The following is a 27,196-nucleotide window of genomic DNA, read 5'->3' on the forward strand; positions in this document are numbered from 1 at the left end:
AAAATGTATTTCGTAAACTTCGTGAGGAATTAAATTACATTAAAGAAAGTGTAACTTTTCCTCTTTCAAGGAGGAGTTATGTATGTATGATAGAATCTTATTCTGTAGAATAGTTTTACTTTTGCAGAATGTTAAATTGTTAAAAATATTCATTTTGCAAAATTTTCATTAAACCGATTATTACATATCAATGTTGCAGAAATTTTATTTAGACGAACATTATAATTTGGCAGAAACGTAGAAGTATAAAGCTGGAGTAGAAAAATACGTATAATTTTTACTTTACAATTATAAAATTCCTTTCTTTCATAAATTTTCAACAGAGGAAACTTTCATTGAATTTTCAATCGTTGTAACGTTGCAATTTTATATCAAACGTTGTTCCTTTAAAAATTCAATAAATATGATAAAGTTACAAGGATTGGCCAATTAAATTTCCTTAAATTTAGTAATATTCATAAATCGTTCCTATATTAAAGTTTTACACATTGCATGCAAAATTTAATATAAATTTCTTACAGTGCAACTAAATTTAGGTTAAGGTACCGCCATGGCAGTTAAGCTTACAGAGCCAGGACCGTAGTTAGATTTTTCTCTGGGGTACTTTAGTACCCCAATTATATTACCGTGGATGTCCCAGTTACCGTCCACCTAAGACCTAGTTTCCGTCCAGTTTAATTTTCAAAATAACATTTATAAAAAAAATTATTTTCTTTTATTTGTTTACTTAAACTAATAAGTCGATTGTGTGCCAAAAGGAATAAATTATTGTTAAAAAATAATTTAAATTACTATACGAGATATTTGTAAAATGGACGGAAACTGGGACATGGACGGTAACTGGTACATCCACGGTATATGGAGTTAATTTTGTTAAAAAAAAAATTAGAATATTAATTTTGCAGAATACTTATTTATTTGAATAGGGGAATAGTGTCAGGGTTGGACACAGTTTTGGTTTTTTGTTTATAAATATTTTGTTTAGATAAATTCAGTCAATTGTGGTATATAGGTGGAAAGATCTACAAAAGAGGAACACTTTTGCTGTGGACCGTAAATTGATTGGTACAAAATTAAAAAAGTTATAAACATTTAAAAAAAAAATCTAGTCAGGGTTGGACACTTTTTGAAAATCGAAACGCATTATTGGTAAAAACGTAAAATAACATTTGTAATGTTTTTTATTCTTATTTTTTCATGTTTATCTTTACTTATTGTTTGCAAATTGTAAAGCTTCATGGGTTTAAAAAAGGAATGAACTCAAATTACAAAAAATAACGCTTTATTGTTCCAAATAACTCAATGAAATGATGAACAAAATTTATACAATTTAAGTATTATTTTTCTAATATCTTTGGCACAATTTTGCACTGAAATATCAATAAAATAAAATTTATTTATAAATTGTGTCAAATTCATAATTAATATGGGTGTTCAACCCTAACTGTATAAAGTGTCCAAACCTAACTAGAAGCATCATTTTCGAATTCTGCTAACCATAACCAGACATGTGTCGCGATTCGATTTTTCACTTTTTTTCTTCTTAAATTATGTACCCCACAATACATTCAATAAGCTTACCTTACCGAATTCTTGCGTTTTTTACACATTTTTTAGGTTTATTCACAAGTCAAACAAAACTTTTTTTGTCTCTTCGATTGCACCGAAGTCACAGGAGACGCTACTTTTGATTCTCCAAAAATGTAATGCCACAAAAAGTTAGGTTACACTACTAGAAGATTCGTCACGTACGCACACAGGTGGCGCTAGTGTTCTTATTTAAAAAAAGCCAAGTGTCCAACCCTGACACTATTCCCCTATTAATGTTCTAGAAAAAATTCAAATGGTCAAAAATCACTTAAACAAAATTTTTATTTAGGCAAAAAATTAATTTTTGTCTAAATAAAAATTTCTCCAACATTTATAATAATCGGTTTAATGAAAATTTTGAAAAATTAATAATTTAACAATTTAATATTTTGCAAAAATAATATATTCTACAAAATCAGATTCTATTAAATCATAATTTTGAAAAAATTGTTTTAAGACTTTATTCATGCGTCCCAATTCATATAGCAAAAAGTCATTGATTGAAAAGTAAAAAAAAAAAATTTTTTTTACTAATTTAAATTAAGAATGATAGGAAATCGATCAAAGAGAAGGTATCATAATTGCGTTATGGTGATTAAGAGAAATCTCCCACGAGTATTTCCTTCTATATGCTAAGTATAAAAACCTACACGTATATTCATTGGTCAACGTGCGAGTTACCGTTGTGACGTCACACAGACACATACGTTTCCCCTTAGAAGGATCGTTGTGAAACATATATATATATATATAAATAAGGTGGGTGTAAATGTTATAAATTATCATTTTTTTCATTATTTTTTGCAATAACATTCTATCACAGTGCATCGTAGGTCTGCGAGACCTTCCAATTTCTAAATGGATCGTGTGCCACCTAGATCAATGAGAGCGTGGGTGCAATACGTATATATATAATGCGTTTACTGTCTACCAGCAAATTCCTGACGAGGACTTTCAATTTCGAGGACGTACAAGGGCACGTACACGTATATACAATCAATTATTCACATTTGCAATTACTCTGAAAATCTTGATCGTTTTTTTTTTTTCATTTGTCTTAAAAAAAAAAGAAAATTTTTTCGTAGCTCTATGGTCAAGTGTTTTTGACCTTGTAGGTGGAAATTATGACCGGTTAGAATAAGACTCGCACCTATCCAAAATCAGCTGGTAGTTTCAGCCCACACGTCAAGATGACTGATTCTACATAATTTGTGTATTATTATTATTTTTTAAAACGACGCAAAATTTAATTTTCTAAAAACAACGCAAATTATTTATAAAATATGCGTCAAAATTCTTTGACAAGAGTCAATAAAACCGCAATATTAATATACACAATTTTATAGTTCACTAACCATTTTAAAAACAAATGTCAAAATAATGTTTAACTTACTTTGAACGTAAAAAAAAAAATAAATTCAACTCATAAAATTTCCTCAGTTGTCACGCGTATATAATACAAAATGCATTTTCACAATATTCGTATATATATATGCGCTATGCACACTCAAAAAGTGAAACAAGGAAATGTTCAATGAATTCAATCGATTCTTATCTTCTTATATATGACAGCTTTGACACTTTAATGGAAGATATAATTTCACCGTCACTTGTGTGGGTGGTTAGAGAATTTCGAAATTATTTCTAGTTAGAATTTACACTGATTTTAATGATCAGCTCTCGTCGTTTTTATTTTCATTTTTTTTTTTTTTTTTTTTGCGTGGGCTCATTATTATACTGAAATTTTTTTTTTTTCCTTTACTTGGAACAACACTCGAGATCCGGTGTGTTACCAAGAAAACACAATTATACGTTTATAAAAATAAAAAAAAAAGAAATTTCTTTTCTATACTAAATAATTCTTATTTTTCTCTAAAGAGATGAGAATTCGTTAAATTCTTAAAATTTGTTAAAAATATATTTTAACTACAATCAAATTTAACAAAATTATTAATATAATTTCCAATTATTTTGTGTTCAATAACAAAAAAAAAAAAAAAATGTATATTAATAATAAATTTATTTCTATTTTTACAAATTGTAACAAAAAATGTTATTTCTCGAATTGGTGATAATGAAATATTATCTTGAGAATTGTCGACCCTCATTACCACGTTTTCCACCTTGATGAAAAATTTTTTTACGATGCATCTGCTTTCCACCATTGGGATTGTTCATATTTTTAAAATATCCAAAACCACCACCTCCAAGTTTTTTTCGTGGTCTTGTATCTTTACTCAATCCCACTTCTATAGTAAATTTTATTAAGGAAAATAGAAATATTATGGATGAATCTTCAGAAATTAATCACTATCAAAGGAGAAATATTTTTTTAAAAAAGTAACAGACCTCAGATCGACTTTAAGGTGCAAAAAAAGTCGATTTCTTTATTTTAATAAAATTTAAGGTACCCGTAGACTCTCATTTTTAAATTTTCAAAATTCCCTGACTAATTTTTCTTCTTCCCGTATTTAAGAAATTTTTTAATAATTTAAAACCTTGAATTATTTAAAGTTTAAAAAAAAAGTCTTATAATCCGAGGCCTGAAGTAACTGTAAATTTCGAAATTAAAAAAAAATAATAATTCAATTATTTGATATAAAAACAAAAAATTGTTTTCTTTAATATTAAAAAAAAGGATACTTAAATCTACTGCTGGTGGATTAAGAAATCCAAATGATTTTGCCACAGCAGCCAAATCTAAAGTTTCAATATCAAAAATCTGCTTCAAATGATGTGAATCATAAGCTCGCACATAAGCTTTATATGCTTCCTTCGCTGACATATTTAAATAATAATTTTTTGCAACTAATTTCTCCAACTGAAATAAATGGTAAAATTTTTAATTATTCACCTGTGAAAAAGAAAAATATTCTCAAAATAAGAGGAAAATAATAATAGATTTTCAGGTTCCTCTCAAAATAAGAATATTGTAAATATTTCTCTATCTATATATTTTCATCGCATAAATGATAATGCGTTTTATGTGCGATTTTTCACTTCCACAGTATTTTATGTGTGAATTAATTGAATATTTAAGAATTTTTTTTTTTATCAATAAATAATTAATTAAAATCATTGGAAGTAGATTTTCGGTAAAACTGTAAAAGAAACACATGAATATTCTCCAAATTTCAAATATATATACTCACGAAAAAAAATATCTTCACCTAAAATAGAGATACTTTTCACTAAAATAGGGAAATTTTTCAATATTCTAGAGAAAAATTTCGCTGTTACAGATAAAGATTTTTTTCCGTGTTTAATTAGAATTCAATGCCCACAAACATCATGTGGTCTAATATTTATTTAATCTAATTCCTATTTGATCTAATAATTCTGTAAACTAATTTTTATTTGATATAATCTTGATATCTAACCGAAGTATTATTTGGCATAATATTTATCTGGCCTAATTCTTACATAACCAAATTTTTTTATGGTTCGTTCCCACTCGCCAAATTCCCAACTTGCCATTTGTCATAATTCTCGTCAACTACCGCACCCTGCTCTAGTGAAAATTTAGTAACTTTATACTAACTTTCAATTTTAACAATAAAATCACTAAATTTTCATTAGTGCAGGGTGCGGTAGTTGACGAGAATATTATGTCAAATGGCGAGTGGGGACAAAGGAAACCAATCTTTATATGAATGCAAAATAAGCAGCTGCTTAAGGCCCCCAAATTTTTGTAGGGCTAAATTTTTTTTCAAATTTTTAATTGCAATTATGTCTCGCACTCACTTCAATAATTTATTTGAAAATAAATAAACAAGAACATCAATTTTTTCATTATAATTAAAATTGTTTGCATTTTTCTATACAGACTTCTGGTCCTCGATTAATTTCAATGCAATTTGTATTTTTCTTCTTCTTATAATCTCATTTCTCCTTATAATTCAGCAAAGAGAACATTAGTATATAATGACATCTACATTGGTAACGAATAACTATTTCAAAGCTTACGCACCAAGATAGCTCAGCCCTGCCATGACTATGTTGATCAGCTGGTATCAGAAAATCAACATGGCGCATCAGTATTAACATGAAAATAGTTTATGTTTATTTCAATTATAGTTCAATCGATTAGAAATTAGTAACAATAAATTAGTGTTATTCAAACGCTTACACTTTATTTTTCGTATTGGTTACTTAGTCAAAAATATCTTTGTCAAAGACAACGAAGCGGGTAAGAGGCCCATTCTGCAATTCGTTTATAACCTGAAAAGACTCATTTTGTATATAAAAATAGTTCTTACTTTTGATCTATTTTTCCGACTTTAATGTGACACAATTGCAAATCACTCAGTTCTTTTTGTTAATATTCATTATGTTTTTTACATAATTTGTAATAGAATTTGTTTATAATAAGTAATAATTTGTTCGGAATTTTTCACAGGCAGAATTTTGGTTATAAATTTCGATCCTAAGTAATCTTGTAAAAATACAAGTTTACTGCATCATTTTAGAAGCAGTGTTGTTAATTTAAATATACAAGGTGTTCCAAAGTTATGGAAACTTGCAATTATCTCGAAAAGTACAAATTTTCTTAGAAAATTGTTCAACACAAAAGTTGTTCCAAACAAAAAGATGTACATTTTTGAAACCAAAAAATTGGGCCCGGAGCCCAACGTTGGGCCTTAAAATGAAAAAAGTGTTTTCTTAAATGAGACCACCAATTTTTAGTATCAAATTCGTAATCCCCATGAAATTCTGCGTTCAGACATGTGGTATAAGTGCCCAAAATATTGGGCCCAATCTAAGATAATGGGCTCAAAAATTTTCTACAGATAAATAAATTTTGAAAAATCAAACCTTAGGGGGGGTTTATGGAGTCACACACTGTAAAAAGAAAGTACTAAAACAGTACCGATTTTATGTAGCAAATGACAATTTAGTACCTGAAGTCGGTATTAAATTAATACCTTTCTTTTTACAGTGCAGGAGTAGAAATTCGAAGATAATTTTCAAATTGGGCACAGAGCCCAATGTAAGATGCCGCGGCACAATGTGAGGCCCAATTAAAAAAATTTGTTTTCTTAAATAAAATCCTCTAATTTTCAGTATCCATTTCGTAATCTTAGTCTCATTCTCACTTCTTTACCCACCCTTCTCTCTTTATCAGATTCACAAACTTGATACTAATTTTAGTGATGTCATTTTAAAAAAAAAATTTTTTTTACAGTGGGCCTCAAATAGGGACGAAAAATTTTACATTTAGCTCTAAGCCTAATTTGAAAATTAGCTTCGAATTTCTAATTCTGTAACTCCAAACCCCCCCCCAAGATGAGATTGTTTTAAATTTATTTGTAGAAAAATGTTAGGCCCAATGTCTGGGATTGGGCCCAATATTTTTCACATTTGTACAACAAGCTTAAACCCAAAATTTCATAACGATTACGAAATGGATACTGAAAATTAGAGGGTTTTATTTAAGAAAACAAATTTTTTTAATTGGGCCTCACATTGTGCCGCGGAATCTTACATTGGGCTCTGTGCCCAATTTGAAAATTATCTTCGAATTTCTAATCCTGTGACTCCAAAAAACCCCCAAGGTTTGATTTTTCAAAATTTATTTATCTGTAGACAAATTTTGGGCTTATTATCTGTCACGTCACCGTAACTTTTACATTCATAATTATAAGAATTCTTTTTTTTAATCGATACTGAGTTGTATGTCTCTGCGACAAACACCCGTGTTTTTGTTACGCATCTAAAATACCTTCCACTTAAATGTAAAACTCCCACCCCTTTATCGCGTGGCTAAACATATTTTCTTTCATATATATAAAGACCCTTGCGTTTTGTATCCTTCTACGTTCATATATTGTATTTCTAAAAATATATAATTGGAAGCGAGAAACTTAGTATTTCCTTAAAAGGGCATAAACGAATGTCCCTTTTTTTGACACGAAGGCGCTATCTTTCTAATATACTCATATACTACCCTTGTAGTGTTTCTCGCTTACACCTGCGATTTCATGACAGAGGTGTGCTCTTTCTAAATTATGTATTTTAATCAGACAAACCCTCTTTGTGGGTAATAAAAAAGAAAGAGATAGAACTAGCGACACAAGACAATGGAATTATATAGTCTCCCTTATGAAAATTTGATATAAAAGAACTAAAATTACCACCGATACCGCCAGTTCAGAAATTACCACCGATACCGCCAGTTCAGAACTTTTCATTATACACGTTACTTCTACTTCATATTTGGTACCAGTTCACATACGAAATCTAGTACAAGCATTGTTACTCTGCTCGATTTCATACTCAAGTTCGACTTAGAAGAAAAACTGTGTCAAGTGTTAAAAGTTAATACGTCAAGAAGAGCTGATTCAAGTATTCAAGGATTTGACTTCCCATAATGTTTGGAAATCATTTTTTCTTCTGGAAGAATTTAACTGTTTGTGTTTCATTACGGTCAACTGAACTCCGGACCTGTGGTCATCACCAAGGCCCGTCAACACAGCAGTGGTCCTTTTTCATACATCTTACATCTAAATTTTCAAGGTAAGTTGTAATACTTTTTATCTAACTCCTTATAAAAATTTTTAGTAACCTTTACATTCCTTGTTGCAGTGGAATGCTGACTTCCCCTTATTTCAAGAATAGTTGCTTCAGGATACTCTCTCTCAAAGATCAATTTTATAACTCTAAATGTTTGTCTAAATAAATTTGTAACCTTGTCATTAAAAATCACTATTCTCTTTCTTTCCTGTACCCTTAGCTCAGAGCCTTCTAAAACAGGAATTCACTGAATCACCGAGCGGCTATAAATAAAATAAAATATTATTTCGTTAGTTATTTCTCTATTTGAGACGTAACATATCTTAGATTGGGCACAATATTTTAGGCACTTATACCACATGTCTGAACGCAGAATTTCATGGGTATTACGAATTTGATACTGAAAATTGGTGGTCTCATTTAAGAAAACTATTTTTTTCATTGTAGGACCCAACGTTGGGCTCTGGGCCCAATTTTTTGGTTTCAAAAATGTACATCTTTTTGTTTGGAACAACTTTTGAGTTGAACATTTTCTACGAAAATTCGTACTTTTTGAGATATTTGCAAGTTTCCATACTTTTAGAACACCTTGTATATTTAAATTAAAGGTATACAAAATACATTTGTTTTAAAAAGTGTTTTATTACGTTGTAATAAAATTTTCGTCAGTTTTTGATGTGAAGTTGTCGTAATTTTTTATGTCAAATTTCAAAAGGGATGAGTGCTTATAGGGTCCCTTTTTCGATAACTCCTGTCTACGTTTCCCGTAGGTATAAATCCGGTCCTAGAATTTCTTTTTTCTCAATTTTGCATTATTTCTAATTAAATAGATTTCTTTTTTTAGTAGACAATTAAATACGATATTGTAAGTTCGAAACGGAAATCACCTTTAATTCTCCTTGCAAATTGTGTGGGCTATTTTATGACTTTATTATTGGTCGATATATACGCGATGATTCAATATTGATAATATGCGCAGAAAATTTTCATGAATTATTTACCTGCGAGTATATACTTAGGATAAGGAGATGATTCGATATTGCGCGTTTAATAAAAAAAATATATTATTTTATTACTCGATTTTTATATCCTTTAGTAAAAATTAATTTAGTTATTATTTTTATGTATATACGACGAGTGTCAATTATGATGTTGGAACATTTCAGATAATGATATTTTCAAAAGTGACAATAAATTGAGAAAATAAAAATTTTATAGCCAAACCGGGATGTGGAGATTAAATAAATGCAAGTTTTTCTTTTTTATTTAAAGTAAGTTTAAAGATTTTTGAATAATAGAAATATTGTAATCTATTAAATTTTCATTTTATTACCACTGATTTTAGAATTTTGTTCGCATTTAAAATTTTTTACTATCTATTAAAAGTGAAAATTTAAAATAAATAAATAAGAATAATAATAAAATCGAAAACAATATTAAATTAATATAGCTAATAATTATATTTACAAAAAAAAATTGTTTGTTAAGAATCTACAGCAACAATTTCCTGGTTAATTGTTGAAAAATTTTCGTTTTCTATAAGATACAAAATCTCACTTTCTGCATTCTTGACAATCAAGAATAATTACCGGTAATTTAGACTTTATTTCCCATTGCAAAAATGTGTCTCGAGAGTAAAAATATATTAAAAAAAAAGAAAAAATTTATAATTAAAAGAATACATGTAATGTAGGTGTTTATAGTGGAAATGAAAGTAGAATAGGAAGAATACAATGATTACATAAAAAGAGAAATAGAATTCTTGATAAAAGTGGTTTTTAAAAATTTTACAAATCTCTATACAGAAAGTTATAAGGTATTAAAATAAGCTGCAACGCTTATAATTTTAATCCAATTTTGCTTATTTTAATACCTTTTAATTTTCTGTGTATGTCAAATATTTGAATGGTTTTTTATTTTTATTTATTTCAAAAACAAATAATAATAATTATAATATTATTTTTTATATTATATAAGTAATTAATTTTCATTGTTTAATCGCGTTTTTTTTACTCCTACTCTCTAATGAGCGAAAAGACGAAGAGGACAAAATAGTATATTTGTGCGTGTATTATGGGGGTGGGAACTTGAACATTCTTTACATTTTACACGCTTTAAGATTTCAAGGCTTTCACCTATAAGTGTAGATGTATACAAAGCCTCACCTTTGAGACCTTCTAGTTGTGCTGTTTAGAAAATTATTTAACTATTTCACGGATGAATTACATTTTACTTTTTTCTTCTTCTTCTAAGATTCTAATTGAGTTAAATTGATCCTTAATTTGTATGTGAATTTAATGAAAGTTTATACTTAACACGCATGATGACGTAAATCAATCTGATAATAAAGGTTCCTGATAATCACATGTAATTAAAATCTTATCCTCTACTATGTATATTATATATTCTTGAGTTATTTCGCATCGACAGATTGAGATAAAGCGTCATGTTTTGTCTTAATTATACTGTTTATTTCTGATCAAGCTGGGTGTACCTATATTTATTAATTTTTTTTTTTAAATATATTACTGTTAATTAAAAAAAAAAAGAAAAATTATTTTATCTGTCATTATTTTCAGGTGATTTATTCAAAATTTCAGAATTTAATTTTTTTCAGTCTAAACAGAATCTATTTATTATTTGTCTGTATCTTTTATGTGGACTAATATTTATTTTAACCTAATTCTTATTTGGCATAATTTTTATCAGGTCTTACATATTTGGCCAGATAAAAATAGGGGCGTAGCTTTACACCTACGGGGGCCCTAGACAGGAGTTACCAAAAAAAGGGGCCCTAAGCACTCAGCCCTTTTGAAATTTGAGATAAAAAATTAGATAACTCACATCAAAAACTGACGAAAATTTTATTACAATGTAATAAAACACTTTTTAAAGCAAATGTATTTTGTATACCTTTAATTCAATATATATATATATATATATATATATATATGTGTGCTTTCTAAATCTGAATCAGTAGAAATTTTACTAATTCAATTAGTACTTTTCATTTTAACTGAAGTTTCAGTTATTTTTTGAAATTTACTAATATAAATAGTGAATATACAAGCAATATAAAATAACTTATGTAAAACAGTAATTTGTATATATATCATAACCTTTAAAATTAACTATTAAATCAGTAGATTTTGCGGCCGCCGCCATATATTTATATTTACTGATTCAATCAGTAATTGGTATTTTACTAATTGAATCAGTAAATTTCTACTAATTATCAGTTGTTCAATTCTTGCTATGGCAATTAGTAGATTTCTACTGCTAATCAGTGAAATATGACTGATTCAGATTTAGAGAGTGCGATTCCAGGTGAGATTTTGACTTCTTCAGAGTAGGTTAACCGATTGCAATGAAACTTTGGAATTTTGTTAAATATAGTAAGACTAATCTTTAACGTAAATTGCAGCTTAAAATATTTGTTAATTTACAAGATTTGCAATAATAACAAAAAAAAAAATTTAAACTGCTATACACAGTAAAGTTGGTTGTATCATTTTCTATTGCAACGTTTTGATGCACATAAATTATATCAAAATGAGAGCGTTTTGTAAATCATTTTTAGAAATGATACACGAAGCGGTCTCATTTTTTGATGCAAAAAATTTAATCAACTTATATTAATCATGGCCAAAATGAATCGACTGAAAAATAAACGATTTATTTTCAATTATTTTCGTAATAGTGTAATTGCAGAGACTATTTCACTATTTAATTTGAAAATGAATATAACAGAAAATCAAAGACAATGTGCAATTCGATAATTAAATAGTGACAGCTTATAAACATAACCTAAAATGCATGAGAAAAAATTTGTCGATAAAATCAATATATCCGAGCTTTTTAGAAGGTAGATGGCAGCACTCATCTTTTTTTCTTTCTTTAAATTTTTTCTGAATCGTTTTTATAAAAAGCAAAACTCTTACTTGCTAAACGGAAATGTTGGTAAAAAAAAAGATGTATTATGTTATCAAAAAAAGTAATATTGTAATCAATAATATTGGTTTAAATAAGATATTAATTATTTTCAACAATATTTTTATTCAAATATTTAATTATTTTTTATAATATTTTTAATGAAAAAATTAATTTTTTCACAAATATTTTTGATCAAATAATAAATATTGTTTTCTTTAATGTTCCAAAGGAATCCAATTGTAAATGCAAGTTTAACTTATTTAATTTTAATAATTCTAGGACCGGATTTATACCTACCCTACGGGGACCCTAGACGGGAGTTATCGAAAAAGGGACACTAAGCACTCAGCCCTTTTGAAATTTGACATAAAAAATTACGACAACTTCACATCAAAAACTGACGAAAATTTTATTACAACGTAATAAAACACTTTTTAAAAGAAATGTATTTTGTATACCTTTAATTTAATATATATTTAAATTAACAACACTGCTTCTAAAATGATACAGTAAACTTGTATTTTTACAAGATTACCTAGGACCGAAATTTATAACTAAAATTCTGTCTGTGAAAAATTCCGAACAAATTATTATTTATTATTAACAAATTCTATTACAAATTATGTAAAAAAAACACAATGAATATTAACAAAAAGAACTGAGTGATTTGCAATTGTGTCACATTAAAGTCGAAAAAATAGATCAAAAGTAAGAACTATTTTTATATACAAAATGAGTCTTTTCAGGTTATAAACGAATTGCAGAATGGGCCTCTTACCCGCTTCGTTGTCTTTGACGAAGATATTTTTGACTAAGTAACCAAAACGAAAAATAAAGTGAAAGCGTTTGAATAACACTAATTTATTGTTATTAATTTCTAATCGATTGAACTATAATTGAAATAAACATAAACTATTTTCATGTTAATACTGATGCGCCATGTTGATTTTCTGATACCAGCTGATCAACATAGTCATGGCAGGGCTGAGCTAGCTTGGTGCGTAAGCTTTGAAATAGTTATTCTTTACCAATGTAGATGGCATTATATGCTAATGTTCTCTTTCCTGAATTATGAGAAGAAATGAGATTATAAAAAGAAGAAAAATACAAATTGCATTGCGATTAATCGAGAACCAGAAGTCTGTATAGAAAAATGCAAACAATTTTAATTATAATGAAAAAATTGATGTTCTTGTTTATTTATTTTCAAATAAATTATTGAAGTGAGTGCGAGACATCATTGCAATTAAAAATTTGAAAAAAAAATTTAGCCTTACAAAAATTTGGGAGCCCAATTAAACAGAATAATTATAGAAAAGAATTTTTATTTTACAAAGAGAATATATTACAAAGAATTATTATTTCCTATAATAATTTTCATTTTTTTGAATTTTCAATTTACAGAATTCTTAAAACGTCGAATTTTTATTTTACTGAATTTTCATTTATCTGAATAAATATCTGGCAGAAAAATTTTGTCGCAAAATTCGAAAATTGACTAATCATAATTTCATTGATATAACATTTCACTAATTTTAAAATTGTCTGACAATTGTAAATTGTAAATTCGAACAAATGCGAAAATTCTTCTGAAAAAGAATATTTTTGTAATATTCTTTCTGTAAATTAAAAATTCTTTTAAATGCGACTATTAATGAAAATTGGAGTAAATAATAATTCTGTCAAATTCAAATTCGATGAAATAAAAAATCAGTAAAATGAAAATTCATTTAACGGCATGTGGGAGAAACCCACGTGACCTAGTATGGGAAAATGTGTTTTGCAATATTCCAACTTTCTCTAAAATGAAAAAAGATTTTAGGCTAAAATTTTGAGGGTTGATAGATTTGGGTACAATGCACCGCGCTGTTCTCCTGAAAAAACTTAATTTTGCGTTAAATTATTTAAAAACTAATTTTAAAAAGTGACATTTTTAAACGAAAATGACAAAAAAGATGGCGGCGCATACACAGACGTTGCTTGAGTGTGTCAGTGCTCCAGTAAACAGCGCCAATTCGAGCGAGTGGCCGCTGAATGAACTATGATTAAATACATTATTTTACTATTTATTGCTTTATTTTTATTACTTTTACGTAAATGAGGAGAACAGCCCTATGCTTTGCACCCTCCAAAATCAAGTCTTGAATATTTTAACCCGAAATCATTATTTATTTCAGAGAAAGTTGGAATCCACAAAAAAACGTCTATTGCCCACATGGCCTTAAGTAGCAAAATAAAAAATTCGATTGAATGAAATAATTATTAAATAATAATTCGAATAAAAATTCGGTTAAAGGTAAATTCCGCTAAATCTGTTAAATGAAAATTCTAACAAATTTTTTTTTAAAACTTATTAATGCATTCCAAAAAATAAAACTTTATAAATAAATATGATAATAACGTGCAATAAAGAAAAATAGAAATAAAAGCAATTTTTTTTACGTGCTAATTAATTAAACGAGATTATAATAAATAATGGATTCGTTTATGAATTAATCAACGCGTTATAATTGATTTTTAACAACAAATTACGCAAATTTAATTATTATCATCATCAATGTATATCATGTGTGTGTGTGTGTGTTTATGAACACGATAAGAGAGCATAAGTCGTTTAATTTCGTATTGAATTGAAGTAAATCGAGTTTATTCCATTAGGGAGTGGTGTGTGATTCACACAAACATGTAGGCGGTTCTGCCCTCTTTTCCCACTTTATTTCATTTCGATGCTTCCCATATCGTCTTTGCGGAGTAACTTAAACACGAGCACGCGATCACATTTAATGTTAAAGGACCCACCATGGAACCAGTTGAAAACGATAGAAGTGACACAAGTGAAAGAAAGGAGAAAGATAAATAAAAAAAGAAAAGTTATCCTGTTAAAGAGGCTGCGGGATACAGTTATGCGTAGGTACACACACAGATATTCGTATATATATGTGTGTCGTGGATAACAAGACTGATAAAAATCATCATTTTTTTAAAAAAAAACATCAATTTCTTTTTTATTTAAATCTGATTGTTTTATTTCAATCAAATTCATTTTTATTTATGTAATATTTTCCAAAAAGTTTATTTTTGTGTAGTTTAATCTTTAAAACTAGTTTATCTTTAAAAAATACGATAAATTTAATAATATATTTATTTATTTATTTAATATATATATTTATTTAAAATATTTATATTTTCATTAAAAAAAAAAAAAAAATAACATTTTTGAATTAAAAATTAAAATTGTCGAATAATTTTTTCCTAAATAACTCGTTTTGATAGTTTAGATGTAAAAAAAAATTTTTAATTAATTTTTTAACAAATACTTCAAGAAGTCGTGCTTTTTATTTTTTTAAATAAAAAGTTTTTTAAATAAACTTTCAACAAAATATATCAATATATCGATTATATACGCCAATAGATTAAAAGGTGAATTTTAAAACTAAGGATATATACAACATTGTATGTAAAAAATATATTAAATGTAAATTTTATAATAAATATTTTTAAAAAATTTCAAAATTTTAATATAGACTCTTTTATTTAAATGTAATTGACCTTTTTTAATTAAATTGTAATTCAAGTAAAAGTCCATCATATAAGGCATCGAATTAACTTTAACGCGCAAAAAAAGTCGATTTAGAAAAAAAAATTGATTTTATTATTTTAATTAAATTTAATTGTTTAAAAAATATTTTACTTTAAATAACTAATGTTTATTAGATACTAAATTCATTTTATTAATTCTTTAATAAGAATATTATCAAAAAAAATTTATTTCGAATAATTCAGAATCGAACAAAAAAAAAATTTTCAAAATTTTAATTAAGTAGGACAAATTTCTAAAAAAAAAAATTCTTAAAGTTCCATTTTTAACATTTTTTTTAATTCTAATTTAAGGAAATTTATTCAAATTTAAAATTTGGGTACACTTTTAAGTTTAATAATCAAAAGAATTTTGGATAATAATTAAGTTTTACAGATTTTAAAATTAACTTTTTTTGAAATAAGTTTTTTTCAAATTTAAACTGCTATCGTTTTTCTTTTTTAATTTCTGACATTTTATTTTTTTTTTTAATTAATAAATATACAAACAAACAATAAATAATTAAATAAATAAAATTATTATTTTGTTTTATAATCGACAATAATTAAAATTCTTTAATAGAGACTCTCAACAGAAGAATGTACCTAATTCAGACTAATTATTAGTCGACACTTTTTTTTTTTACTTTTAGAAAGAATATTACGATTAAACGAACCATGGTTTTTTTTGGACCCTCTACCCACATACTACTACACATTAATGCACTTATCCAATAAAACGATCGATTATTTGAACCCCAGACTAAAAACAATTGTCTCTAGTAACTGTTCCAATTAACGAGTGTCTAATTTGTCCTAAATGACTTTTAATACACAAAAACTTGAGTAATTTTGTAAAATGAATCAAATCCAATTAATTTTTTTTTTTATTTAGATGACTTTTTTCTGTTTCTAATCTTCTTTTTAGAATAAAAATTATTTCAACATTAATTCTATTTTAATTAATTATTAAATAATAATAAATTTAAAGAAACAATTGCAAAATTTACTAATTGTCAATAAAATTAAATAATTATTTACTAATAAATTGTTTCCATTACTCAAACACAAAAAAAAAAAATAATAATAATAATAATAATAATAATTGTTATGATTGAATAATCAGTCATGAGTTTTTTAAATTCAAGGTTCGCGAATGTGATACAAATTTTTATAACATTAAGTGCACGGAAATAGAAATAGAATAATTAGCATTCAATGTGAATTAATATCACGATTCATTGGTAATTTAACGACATTTAATAGAAAAAACATTACTTCGTTTCAATTAATATCATTTCTGAGATATTTTTTACGATTCCAAGTGTTCAATAATTTCTTCATAGTTTACAATATATTATAAATTGTGAAATTTACGTTTAAAAATGTTTTTGTATTATTTTACAATTTTCATCGAATTAATAGAATATTTAGTGGTTTATTTTATTAAAAAGTAAAAGATTTTTTTTTAAAATATTATAATATTAAAAAATTAAAAAACTTATCTTTATATAAAAATATATTATTTATATAATTATTAATTTTTTAATTAATATTAATATTAATAATAATATTTGCTTCACTAATTTTTCTGCTTCTCTAATAAATAATTTGACTGATGTTAAACATTTCTTATGTATACTAATTTTTTTTGTTCTTTTTTTTTACTATTTACCAACTATCTATTCCAATAATACTTGTCCTTTGTGACTTATAAATTTATTTTCAATCAATAAATCAATAAAATCAATAAAAAATTTTCAAACATTGAAAAAAAAAAAATGAAACTCACGAATAAGCTCTAAAATTAAATTCCATAGAATTTTTGTTTGGCAGAATTTTTATTTTAGTTATTTGTTATTTGTCTGAATTTTTAATGAATAGAATTTTTAAGACGTCGAATTTTCATTTGTCTAAAATTAAAAATGACCGAACAAACAATCGACAGAAAGATTTCGATGCGCAGTTTTAAAAATTTAACCAATCACGATTTTCTTGATAATTTCTAATTGTTCAATTTTTGAAAATTCCGCCAAAATCTTTCTGTCGATTGTTTGTTCGGTCATTTGTAATTTCGGACAAATGAAAATTCGTACAAATAAAAATTCAGTGATTTGGAATTTTTGTCATTTAAAAATTCGAATTATTTAAAATTCGATTGAATGAGAATTCTGTTAAATTAAAACACAATTAAATGAAAATTTCCTGAAATTAAAAAATCATGTAAATTAAATGACTATATGAAATAAAAATTCTTACAAAACAAAAATTTGGTAACTAAATATTTTGATAAGTAAAAATTCGTATAAAACGAATTTTCTGTCAAAAATGCTAATTCGAAAAGTGAAAATTCTTTTTTTAAAAAATAATTATATTTCTAATAAAATTCTTTAAAATGAAAATTCTAATTAATATGACTTTTATGGGAAATTACCCCAGAAATTACATTAAATAAAAATTTCTGTTAAATAATAATTCGAAGAAATAAAAATTCGACTCTAGAAGTAAATTCTAGGTAATTTTTTGTCAAATAAAAATTAAAAAAAATTAATTTTAGAGCTTATTCACGCGTCTAAAAAAAATATATATATATATAAATTTGACTCACCTGGAGTTGAATATTTTTCACTTTATTCCATGAGAATTCAAATTCATTTACAGGAACTCGTGCCTGGCTGAGATAACGCAAAAAACCAAGTTCCTCAGGTCGCAATATCAATAAGGCATGACCGCTACTGCCTTCTCCGCGAGCTGTTCTTCCCACACGATGAATGTATTCCTAAAATTTTTATTATACATATTAAACAATTTTAGTAAAACCAAAAAATTAAATTCCTATTAATTAACTTTTTGTTTTAAAGTTGATTATAGAAAAATGTCAATGTATAAAAAGGGAAAAAAATAGTTTAGAAATTTATAAACATAGAATATCAAATCAGAATTTAATTCTCTTGAAACCTATGTCAGAGTCATATTTATTTTGATATTTAAAAAATTTTTTAATTCAGTTGAAAAAAATTTCTTCATTATTGGTTTTTGTCAATAAATTTAAAATGGAATTCAATAGTATTTTTTTTATTCAAACCAAAGAATACAGTCATAGGAAAACCATTATTGGCACTAAAGAATTTAACATTAAGTAAATTCAAAGATTGGAAAGAAAGGAAATTTTTTACATATTATTCTCAAAAAAAAAAAATATAAAAATTTATTAACAAATCATCTTGTTTAATTTTTCAAAAGTTAAAAAATTAAAAACAAAAAAAATATATACATTATAAACATTGCATGACTTTGATTTTCAAATTTTCAAGGCCACAAGAAACTTACAAGCATGAATCGATTTCAGAATTGATACCCTATATGCTACTTTGTACGGTGTTTAAGACTCATTTTCACCTTTAAAAAGATGGTATCTTTTGTAAAATGTGAAAAATTATGACAAGAATACAGGAATAGAAAGTTCCGTGAATTTCCATTTTTCAAACTTTTTTACAACAGAGAAAACTTGTCCTCCGACGAAGGTACATTTTACTTCAAGTAATGACGTGGAATGTCAAAATTTTAATATAACATTCCTGATGAAGTTTGCAATATACAGTTTGTGTTTAATAATCATTGAAACTGTCATTTTGTCAGTCGCACACAACAATGGTAACCTGAGAGGATTAATAAACTATCTGAAGAAAGATTCCAAATTGTATCAGGTAATTTAGAATTAACAAGAAATTTTGTTTAATAATCATCCGGAATTTTTTTACAAACCTTTAATAATAAATCAAAAAAATTAAAATTAAAAAATAACAAAAAATAAATTTTTAAAATAGAATGCTTTTATTATGGCGTTTTAAAAAGTGGTAAATAAAAAAAAAAATTTATATAGAACTACTGTTTAAAAGTTCAATAAAATCTCAAAAAATTTCAGGATTGCCACAGAACACTGATTTCAAAATTCCATGACTTTTCAAGGTTTTCCAGACCATTTTTTAAAAAATTCCAGACCCAAATATAAATTTTAACAAAATTAATTTTTAGCCAATTATGACAAAAAATACAAAATCCTTTAATTAAATTATTAATAAAATAATTTATTAGGGTCAGTTGGGGTAAATAGAAACAAGGGGTAAATCGAAATAGTAGTTATTTCAGTTAAATAACAAATTTTAAAAATAAATACAACCTTAAACCTTCAACCTTAGATCATCCCCAATAGGTTCTAAATATTCTCCCATTTTCCGTTTGTCAAATTTATTACTAAACTTTTTATTATTTTTTTTTTTAAATAAATTAAAGTTATATATCTTACTATAATTAAATAAATAGCTACCACAAAAATTATATAAAATAATATATTTAGTCAATAAATAGGCTTTATTTGGGGAATCAATTAAGAGTAATTTTATACTATAAAAAGATTAAAACTCTTTCACTTTTCTTAAGTTACTTAATTATATTTTGAACTGTATCAATAAAGTTTAAAAAATTTCTAATTGTTGTTGACTCCATTACAATAGGTATAAATCTATGAGCAATCCCACAAATTTCTGAACATTGACCATAATGAATTCCTAGTATCAAAATATTAACTATTATTTGATTCAACCGACCAGTCCTTTCTTTCCTAAAAACTGGAAATTCGGGGTAAATAGAAACAGAAATTTCAACAATATTTCTTATATTAGAGAAAGAGAAAATTGTTTTTATCAATTTCAACATTATTTTCAGCATTATAAGAATGCATTGAAAATAGTATTCATCTATATTCTCATCAGTACATAGTATTTAACATGGTTTATTTTTAAACTTATGTAATGCATTATTATTTATTAGTTTGAATTATTTTATAACTAACATCATTTTTTTACGTAATTCTTTGTATTTTTTAACATTTGGATACTTCAAATTAATTTTTTCTTAAATTTTCTAAGAAATAATGACTGTTTCATATTTACCCCTAAAGAAAAAAGTTGAAAAATTTAGAGATAATTAGAAACAGTTGATTATTGCGAATTAATGATAACCATATTTTCTACTATCCCATAAAATTGTTCCACGGAAGTTAAATAATAACTCAATAACACAAAAAAAAAACCGAAAGTATAGCGATTTAAAAGAAAAAAATTTATATTATTGGTGAACTTTAGCAAATCTGTTTCTATATTTACCCCAACTGACACTAATAATTTCATATTCATGCTCGATACAAAATATTTATTTAAAACCGAAAAGTTAAAATCACAACTTGAGATTTTTTGATTCACATACTGTGGAAATTAAATTTTTAGGACGAGATTTTATAAAATTCCCTGACAATTACAGGTTTTCTATGACTAAAAAAAAATTCCATGACAATTCCAGGTTTTCCAGGTCCGTGGCAATCCTGAATTTTAAAGAAATAATCCTCGACAAATTATTTTATATTATTTGTAAATATTGTTTAATCCAGATCCAAGTAAAAAAAAATAAGAGAGTTTTGAATGCTTTTATAAAATATTTTTTCTTGAACATAAAATCATTAAAATTATTAGAGATTTTAAATTCTAATAAAAAAAACGGAGTGGCTATTTCGTCCGTCGCGGGCGAATTAATTCATTTCTCTTATTTCGCCCGCGACGGGCGAAATAGATACGATTGTGTGAAGTGGCTATTTCGCCCGTCGAAATAAATGTGTTTTAGAAGACGGTCGAAATAAGAAAAATAGATTATTTCACCCGTCCAAAAAAATCAAGTATTTGCAAGACGGGCGAGTATATTATTTCGCCCGTCAGGTGATAAAACAAAAACGAACGAAATAATTAAAGTACAATATTTCGCCCAACATGTATAAACAGCTGTTTGATATTTGTTATTAAAAATTATTTTTACAATTAATTTGAAGTTTTGAAAAATAATTATTATATTAAATAAAAACTTGATTTAAAAAAGGTTATAAAATTATTGGTTTTTTAATAATATGTGTTGTTAAATTTACATGCACTGAAAAAAATTTATTTGTTTCAAATAATCAATAATAATTTATGTATTTGAAAAAAATACCATTTAAGTGACTCAAATAATAATTATTTAATATAAATAAATATTTATTTGATAATAGTCAAGTGACTGATTATTTGAATAAAATAAATCTTTTTGCATGTATTTAATATTTTTATTTGAATAAATAAAATCAGATACGAAAAAACTATATTCAATTATAAATTGTACAATTAAAAATTAGCGTACATATAATATAATAATTAGGTTAAATACATTTTAGCCAATAGCTTATAAAAATATTTTATTATTTAAAATTCTGAAAAAATTGATTATTTTATGATTCAAGTCAATTAAAAAAAATTACATAATTATTTTTATAAAATTTCTTTAATACACTCACATCTCGAATCAACTTTAAGGGAAAAAAAAGTTTTAATCGTTTTACATTACAAAAAATGTCAGAAACAGTCGATTTCTAAATTTATTTCAAGGGAAGGGACTAGTAAAATTTCAAAATTTATGTAGTCTATTTAATTTTTTTTCTGGCATTATTTAGGGTTTAAAAATTATTCTTAATTATTGAAATTTGAAAAAAAATATTTTTGTCAATTTTAGAATTTTTTTTTTTTAATTAAAAATTTTTAAAACCAGAAAATTATATACTTACAATTGATTGTTAATAATCATAAAAGAAAGTATGTAAAAAAATTGCCCATGAAAAATAATATAAATTGTCGAAGAAGTTGAATTTTAAAAGTATTAACAGTAAAATTTAAACCAATAAAAATTTAAGTTTTTTTTTCATTTTTATAATTATTTTATGAAAATAATTATGTAATCTTTTTTTTTTTACTTACTAGTAGCATAAAATAATCAATTTTTTTCAAAATTTAAGTAATAAAATATTTTTATAAGCTACGGAATATTTCGTCTAAAATTTATTCAACCTAATTATTATGTATGTGCTAATTTTCAATTGAATCTATTTTTTCGTATTTGATTGTTATTAATTCAAATGCGAAAATTAACAACACGTTATATTAACAAACCTTATAATTTTTTATAACCTTTTTTAAATCAAGTTGTTATTCAATATAATAATTATTTTTCAAAACTTCAAATTAATTTTTAATAACAAATATCCAACAGCTGTTTATACCTGATGGGCGAAATATTGTACTTTAATTATTTCGTTCGTTTTTGTTGTATCACCTAACGGGCGAAATAATCTATTTTTCTTATTTCGACCGTCTTCTAAAAGTAAAACACATTTATTTCGGCGGGCGAAATAGATGCAGCCTAAAAAAAAATTATAACCTCTATGAGGAAGCAAAGTATTCATAAAATAACCCACAAAATAAATGTACATCTATTAGAAAGAAAATACTAAAACAAAGAAAATTCAATAATCTAACTTAGCAGTGTTATTTTAATTATTATAATTCTATCAGGTAAGGTTTATCTATGACGACCATTTGATGAATTCAAACTCAAGAGTAAATACTCTTGTTAAACAAGTTTCGGAGCACTTTCCAACATTGAGCATTAGTATCGATAAATTTAAATTTATCACAACTAACTATCAGCCATCACTACAACGACAAAGGAAAACAACATTATTTATTCTTTTTCTCCAAGGCAATAATGTTAAAATTCGGCCGCAACTAAACAAAATAATTATGACATTCAAATATTTTTCCCTGGGAGAATCAATTCCAAAATGTTTGATTAACATTTTTCCGCACGACAAGTCTTTATCATTGGAAAAAATGCTGAAACAATTTTGGATGAATGATTTTCTCGACATTGCTATAATGACGCAATCAAACGAATACCAAAAATCATTGCATAAAGTCAAATTCAATGAATCTATAATACATGAGATAAATCGTTTTGCTAAAACATATTCCAAACAAGAAATAACAAGCAAAAGAGAATGGTTCCCAAATAAATTGCGAAATCTTCATGGACAACAAATGAATTTTTTATTTGGAACGTATTATAAAGAAAATAGTAAGCAAATTGCAAACTTTGTAAAATTTGCTGATCTTTTTTCAAAAGTTATGAATGGCAATTGGAAAATAGTTTATTCCAGAAATATAAACAGGAAAATGAAAACAGATATTTTATATCAAACCGAACTAGAAATGAATTTGATACCCGTAATTATAATGAACTACAATGTTACAAATGTGAACATTCCATTAATGCGCGTCATGTATTTAAGTGCTGTGAAAGCTGTGATTCCATTAAATACAAGATCAACTAATAAAATTGTCGTAGTCTCGCAGGAATTGATTACCATGCTCTGCATTACCGCCGGTGCAATTGCTCTAATTCGAATTACAGCCTTGTTGTTTAAATTCAACAGAAACACATGGCAAACGTTTAAAATCAGTCAAATTATAATGGGAATGTCAATCTTCAACGAGCCAGAAAAATTGGTAGAAAGAATTGTTTTTGGTGTCCTAGTGCTGAGTTTCATTGCATATACAAGCTACTTTTACTCAGTGATTTTGGATCTTAGTCTGCGAGAAGAACCCGAAATATCAACACTGAAAGAACTGATTAGCTCATCTTTGACACCTATGATAGATCCATTTTTAAGAAGCTTTCTGCAGACTAATCCTCTAACTGAAATTCAGGAATTAGGCAGAAAAGCTATTAAAATTCCTGGTATTGGAAATAAATTTGCCTGCCTTCGTTACATGACTGATCATAAAAATGTAACTTGTATTATAGAAGAAGTTGAAAGTAATGTACAGCATTTTAAGACTGTAACACAAAAATTGAATATGAAAATACTTCAAGAATCGTTGATTTATTACACAAACACCTGGCAAGCAAGAATAAATTCACCATACATTGATCGTTTCAACGAAATAATTTTGCATGCATTAGAATCTGGAATACTGGAAAAATTGATAAATGTTGATGTTGTTAAGCAACGGAGTCTTCCGCCACCACCAGAAAATATCTCAAAGGAAAAATTGTTTCTAATTGTTACTTATGTATTGGCTATTGGATACACATTGTCGTGGATTGCTTTTATTGTGGAAATTTTTGGCAACATCAGTTGGCGAAAAATTCGCCTGTTTTGCGTGAGATGTTTTAATTCGATTAGAGAAAAATTTGAATAAGAAGAAATCACACTCTAAACGGGTTTGTCTATTACAATTTTTGTTAAAAATTCGTACTTTCTTCAAAATAATTGCAACAAAAATTGAAATTAAGCAAAACAATAATTAATTTAGGGTGGCCCAAAAAAAATAGTCATGCTGCCGCCCCCCAGAATTGTTCAAAATGGAAAATAAAGAGACCCGTATTTTTTTATTTTGAAATTATTTAATATTTAATGGCGCCGCCAGGCCCTTGAAGTTTCCCATGTATTTTGTATGGAGAAAAGCTGTTTTTTCGCAAAATTGCAATAAAATTGTTAAAAATTAATATTTTTCAATCGGCAAACAATATTTCTTTACAGGAATGCCCAAACTATAAAGTTCTAATATTTATTACAAAAAAAAATTAATTTAACTATTTTCTACAGGGCCGCAAAAAATCCCATAATTGCAAAAAAAGGTAAAGTTCGTGTTTAAAAGTCAGGGTGGCCACTATTTTTAGAACTTTTTCCTCCCGGTTTTCTCCCGATTGAAATTAGAGATTTCTCCCGGTTTTAAAATACATTTTTCCTGTACATTGAAATAAAATATATAACAAATTTTATTAAGTATAGTAGACATTTTAGTAAACATTTTTCAATTTAGGGAAAACGTGTAAAAATAGGAAATATTGATACAAAAAATAATATACTTCTGAAAATATTTTTCAGTCTTTAAGAAATGTATTTCAAATTTTAGTAAATATTTACGAACTTCAACATAATTTATAGTAATTATACAAAATCTTTACTGAGATTTAATATATTTTATATCATTTTTTTCCAGTTTGACACGTTTTCCCTAAATTGAAAAGTATTTACGAAATTTTGTTATATATTTTCTTTCAGTGCAGAATTAAAAAATGTTGTATTGTGAGAAATAAAAATAGTTAATTTTTGTTGATGATATATGAGCAATTCCACCTGATATTGAGGGGTCTATCCTCCGATTCCTTCTATACTACGTTTTTGGGTAGATGTTATGGGTCTAATTGAGTAAAAAAAATTTGAAAAAAATATTTATTATTTTTCGAGATATTTGCATTAAAAAATTAGTGCAACTTTTTTTTCAATTACTCATAACTTTTTCACTTTTAGTCCTAGAAAAAAATTTCCTAAACGTTTTTTGCTCAGAAAATATTGAAGTTTAAGAGAAAAAAAATAATTTTGAAAAATTAAAATTTTTTAATTTATTTATTTATTTAAAAATTAAAATTTGTTTTTAATTTTTAAAATTATTATAGGGCTCCGTTTACTTAGCGGAGGTTTCATACCTTCTCGGCACGGTATTTTTCAGTCTTTCTCTAAATAACATTTTATAATTAATTTTCGATTTTTAGTAATACTTAATATTCTTTTTTTGACACAGAATTAGATTACACGTAGTATAGATGGAATCGGAGGATAGACCCTTCAATCTCACGTGGAATTGCTCATATATTTTACATAATTAACACGAAATTTTAGATGGTTTAAAGTTGAACAATTTTTGAATAATTGTGCGAATCACAAAACCCATAAAATCATGAGCCAAAAGTTTTGAACGTTCAAATGAACAAAATTTGTTTTGTAACTTCTTTAAGTACGAATTTTATTACAAAATATTGTTTTAAATATATAAAAAGAAGTTATTAATTTCATATTTGTTTAATTTACTGTTTTATTTTACATTGACATTATAATTTCTAAATAATTTATAGATTGAAAAAAATATTTTGCTCATTTGAACGTTCAAAACTTTTGGCTCATATAAAATCTCCCGGATTAATTTTTCAGTCCCGGCTTTCTCCCGGTTTTCTCCCGATTCAAATTTCTCCCGGTTCTCCCGGTTGGCTGGCCACCCTGAAAGTGTTTCTAACGATTTTATCGCTTTGTTTTTGTAGGTTTTATTTGTTATCGAGATACTCATTATAACAGATGATTTGATGAACATTTAAAAATTGTTTAAACAAATTATTATTGTTATTATTTAATTTTTCAAAATAAAACTATGAAGATGCAGTTTTTTCAAAATTTTTCAACTTACCTTGCTGACTAACATAATAAATAAAAAGTAATTGTCAAAGTTAACAATATCATTTGTTTAAACAAATTATTATTGTTATTTATTAATATTTTAAACACAAAGCTAAGAAGTCAAAGTTTTTTCTCAATAATTTTAAAACATTCGTTGCTGGCTACAATTACTAGTGATGAAAAATTATCAAAGTGTTAGATTAAAATTTTTTTAAACTAATTATTGTTCCCTCTTAATTTGAATCAGTAAAATTTTCACTGATTTGGATTCAGAAAACGACTTCTGCCTGTTTCGATGAGTGAAATAGCTAGAAGTCGGTTACTGAGCCCAAAATAGTGAAAATTCCACTGATTCAAATTAAGAGAGATGTTATTCATTGATTATTTAAAAAGTTTTTTCTGAATTTTATATTATATTTTGACCTGTTAAATACG

General features: G+C 26.0%; 1 protein-coding gene across 1 annotated transcript in view; it reads right to left on the reverse strand.

Moving 5' to 3' along the window:
* Window positions 1-3,593: 3,593 nt before the first annotated feature.
* LOC127281612 (probable ATP-dependent RNA helicase pitchoune) overlaps window positions 3,594-27,196 on the reverse strand; it is a 28,503-nt gene continuing 4,900 nt past the window's right edge. The window contains exons 8-10 of the mRNA XM_051305398.1: window positions 18,221-18,391; window positions 4,234-4,411; window positions 3,594-3,839 (exon numbers count right to left, since the gene is read on the reverse strand). Of these exons, the coding sequence (XP_051161355.1) occupies window positions 3,673-3,839; window positions 4,234-4,411; window positions 18,221-18,391 (516 nt within the window). The 3' untranslated portion in view covers window positions 3,594-3,672. The remainder of the gene's footprint in view (window positions 3,840-4,233; window positions 4,412-18,220; window positions 18,392-27,196) is intronic.

Source organism: Leptopilina boulardi, unplaced genomic scaffold (assembly GCF_019393585.1).
Source record: "Leptopilina boulardi isolate dan_hultmark-lab unplaced genomic scaffold, ZJU_Lbou_2.1 LbouV2_273, whole genome shotgun sequence".
NCBI classification, from domain to species: domain Eukaryota; kingdom Metazoa; phylum Arthropoda; class Insecta; order Hymenoptera; family Figitidae; genus Leptopilina; species Leptopilina boulardi.